Genomic DNA, 3525 nt, shown 5'->3' on the forward strand with positions numbered 1-3525 from the left:
GAAATAATAAAATTGTATACTTTTTAAAACAGGCATCAGGTATCTGACCATAAACAGGCAATGCCACTGTTAGGGGCCGCAGTGTACCTGGAGTGCTGTGCTGGGACTGGCTTCTATCTCAGACGACCTGTGGGAGACCAGAGCTCCTTGGAAGCTGCAGGAGGAGGCTGGGGAGGGTTTGCTAGATCATCTCCACTGGCACCAGGTTTCTGTGTCCCTGTAGCTGAAGACATGTGTGTCCTACATCCATTCCCTATTCTGGACAACACTTCTCAAAAAAGGATATCCTTGAAAGTCTTAGAAAAACCTGAAAAGTCCATTGAGATGTTTCTTTGCTTTGGGTCTTTGTCTTCAGCTCTTCTTACTTCCATTTTCATTGTTATTTAAATGACATCTGACAGGCCTACAGGCATTAGAACAGGATCATTTGGTGTCTTGCACAGATCCTCACTCCCTAAAAGCTTCCCTGACCAGGGCTCTTTAGTCGATACCCAGAGCAAGTCACATTGAGGTTTCAACCTCTCTTCATGGTTTTAAATGTTTGTTTAAACAGTCCCTTACAGCACAGGAGGATTCAAGCCCCACAAACATCTGCTCTGCTCCAGTTACAAAAAGGGCGCAATAGGATCTTAAAGGAACAGTGCCTGGATGAGACATCCGGAAGTCTGCAGTGCAACCTGTCCAAAACAGGGTCAGACCAAATGGTTCAAGGCTTGATTCAGTTTGAGTTTGAGACTTCCCAAGGACAGAGACTACCCAGCCTCCATGGGTGACCTGTTCCAGCACTTGGTTGAGCTCCTGGGGAAAAATGTTGTCCTTCTCTGCTGGCTGAAACATTCTTCGTTCACTTTCCTCCCATGGTCTTTTGTCCTCCTGCCATGCAATAGGGTGAAGAGACGTGCTTTCTGTTCTCCATAACCTTCTTGTGGGTGCTGGCAGGCTGGGATGATGTCCTGCTCAGCCTTCCCTTCTCAAGACTGGACAAGCCCAGCTCCCTCAGCCTCTCCTCACAGGCCAAGTGCTCCAGTCCCTTGCTGTCCTGCAGCCCTTTACTAAACCCACGACAGCTTGCCAATATCATTCCTAAACTGGGCATCTGAATTTTGGATCCCTTCTCTTTACTCTTAACTTTTCTTGCAGCCACCAAATCCAGGTGGTCACCCCATGGCAGTTCCTTTGTGACCGCTGCCAGTGCCCCGGCCTGTGCCCAGCCCAGCCACACTGTCCCACAGATGGACCCACTGTTCCAGCTCAGCACTGGAAAGGGTGTATGTGGTGTGAGGAACAGTTTCTCGTAGGTGATCCCCAAGACATTCCTTTGTGACCTGTCCCCCTTCAGTTTCTTGTACCTGAGACAGCCTCCCATAAGTCCTGATAACTACGCAGTCTTATCCATACCCCATGTGGTGTTTCACAGATGTCCTCGCTCTGGGTTTTGCCAGGGTTTGGACAAGGAGAGAAGTGGAGCAGGGCTTCCCTTTCCACCTGTGCAGTCACTGAGCCCAGCAGGAAGAGGGAAGTGGCCATGCAACAAAGCTCACACATAAACCTGTGGTGAGAGGTCAGTGCTGGAAGAGGCCAAAAAGCGAGGCCACCAGTGAAAGTTCACTGGAGTCCCATTCCCTAATACATCACCCCATGTCTTCCTCCCCCCATTCCATGGAGAACCCCAGCACAGCAAACTGTACTCACAGGGTCAATTTCTTCAGCCTGCTCCTGACCTCAGCCATGCAAGGAAAGCCCAACCTCTAGCCAATGCCACTGAGGAAATCCACTTTTATTAGAGAGATTTTACAGTGGAGGCCAGCTGTAACCTTGTGACAGACACATGTGTAAAGACCTCAGGGTTAGACAGGCTCAATTTATGACTCTGGAGAAGTGGAGTTCATGCAGACATTCCTGGAGAAACAGAATTATCACAGATAAAATGACCAGAGCACAGGAGGTTCCCCATAAGCAGTAGAAATCACTTGTGAAAAGAAATGGGCACATTATAGCTGCTGAAAGACTAATAACAGAATGAGCTTCTTCAACGCATCTTTGAGCTCCTGGTTCCTCATGCTGTAAATGAGGGGGTTCACTGCTGGAGGAACCACCGAGTAGAGAAATGACAAAACCAGATCCAGGTATGGGGAGGAGATGGAGAGGGGCTTCATATAAGAAATCATGCCAGTGCTGATAAAAACAGACAAAACAATCAGATGAGGGAGGCATGTGGAAAAGGCTTTGTGCTGTCCCTGCTCAGAGGGGATCCTCAGCACAGCCCTGAAGATCTGCACATAGGACACGACAATGAAACCAAAACACCCAAAAGCCAAAGAAACACTAACCCCAAGAAGCCCAAATTCCCTGAGGTAGGACTGTGAGCAGGAGAGCTTGAGGATCCAGGGTATTTCACAGAAGAAGTGGTCCAGGGCACTGCCTTGGCAGAGAGGAATTGAAAATGTATTGACAGTGTGCAAGAGAGCATAGAGGAAAGCACTGCCCCAAGCAGCTGCTGCCATGTGGACACAAGCTCTGCTGCCCATCATCAGTTCATAGTGCAGAGGTTTGCAGATGGCCATGTAACGGTCATAGGCCATGACGACGAGAAGACAGTACTCCCCCACAATCAAGAAGAGAAAGAAAAAGAGCTGGACAGCACACCCTGCATAGGAGATGGCCCTAGTGTTCCAGAGGGAATTGGCCATGGCTTTGGGGAGAGTGGTGGAGACGGAGCCCAGGTCAAGAAAAGAGAGGTTGAGGAGGAAAAAGTACACGGGGGTGTGGAGGCGGTGGTCACAGGCTATGGCAGTGATGATGAGGGCGTTTCCCAGGAGGGCAGCCAGGTAGATGCCCAGGAAGAGCCAGAACTGCAAGAGCTGCAGCTCCCGTGTGTCTGCAAATGCCAGGAGAAGGAAGTGGGTGATGGAGCTGCTGTTGGTCATTTGTTTCATCTGGGCAAGGGATTCTGTTCTTAGAGGAAGAACCAATGAAGATTTAGGGCAGACTTCTCAGAGCAAAATCAAAGCCTTTCTCCAAGACCCTCACCCTGTTACACACATTCATCATTCGTTTTCCAGGAGCCCTTCCTTCAGCTCTGTGGCTGCAGCTCTGGTTGGTTGTTCCTGAGTGTACCGGGAGCAGCAGGACCTCTTCCTTCCGGCTGCTAAAAAGCCAGCTCTGCTCTGCAGGCAGTGGGTGCATGGGCATGGTGGGGCAAGGTCCAGACCCGTTGTACAACTTTGTCAGACGAACCTCCTCCTGTCACAGTAGGAATTTTCAGCATCAAAACTGCAGAGGTCAGACTCAGAAATTATGGGTTTTCATAGCTTCCCTGATTTCCCATTGTGGTTGTTGTCATTAGATGATGGAAACTCTCCATGTTTCTGTTGACTGCAGGGTGAACAGGGCAAGTCCTGTGAGGCAAGAGGAATGACTGTGGTTTAATGCAGAGATATGGCAGCTGGTCTGTCCATCCTTCTATTTCTGAAATGCCCTGGGCTTACACCCTGATGGACTGATGGACTGATGAAGAGATGGAGA

The 3525-nt window shown here is 49.6% G+C and overlaps 1 protein-coding gene across 1 annotated transcript; it reads right to left on the reverse strand.

The window, feature by feature from the left end:
* Window positions 1-1991: 1991 nt before the first annotated feature.
* LOC142359049 (olfactory receptor 14A16-like) lies at window positions 1992-2927 on the reverse strand. Its single transcript, XM_075411897.1, has one exon. It carries the CDS (start codon window positions 2925-2927, stop codon window positions 1992-1994), a length of 936 nt encoding a protein of 311 aa, XP_075268012.1.
* Between the last annotated feature and the right edge of the window lie 598 nt (window positions 2928-3525).

This window comes from Opisthocomus hoazin, unplaced genomic scaffold (assembly GCF_030867145.1).
Source record: "Opisthocomus hoazin isolate bOpiHoa1 unplaced genomic scaffold, bOpiHoa1.hap1 HAP1_SCAFFOLD_15, whole genome shotgun sequence".
In the NCBI taxonomy this organism is placed as follows: Eukaryota; Metazoa; Chordata; class Aves; order Opisthocomiformes; family Opisthocomidae; genus Opisthocomus; species Opisthocomus hoazin.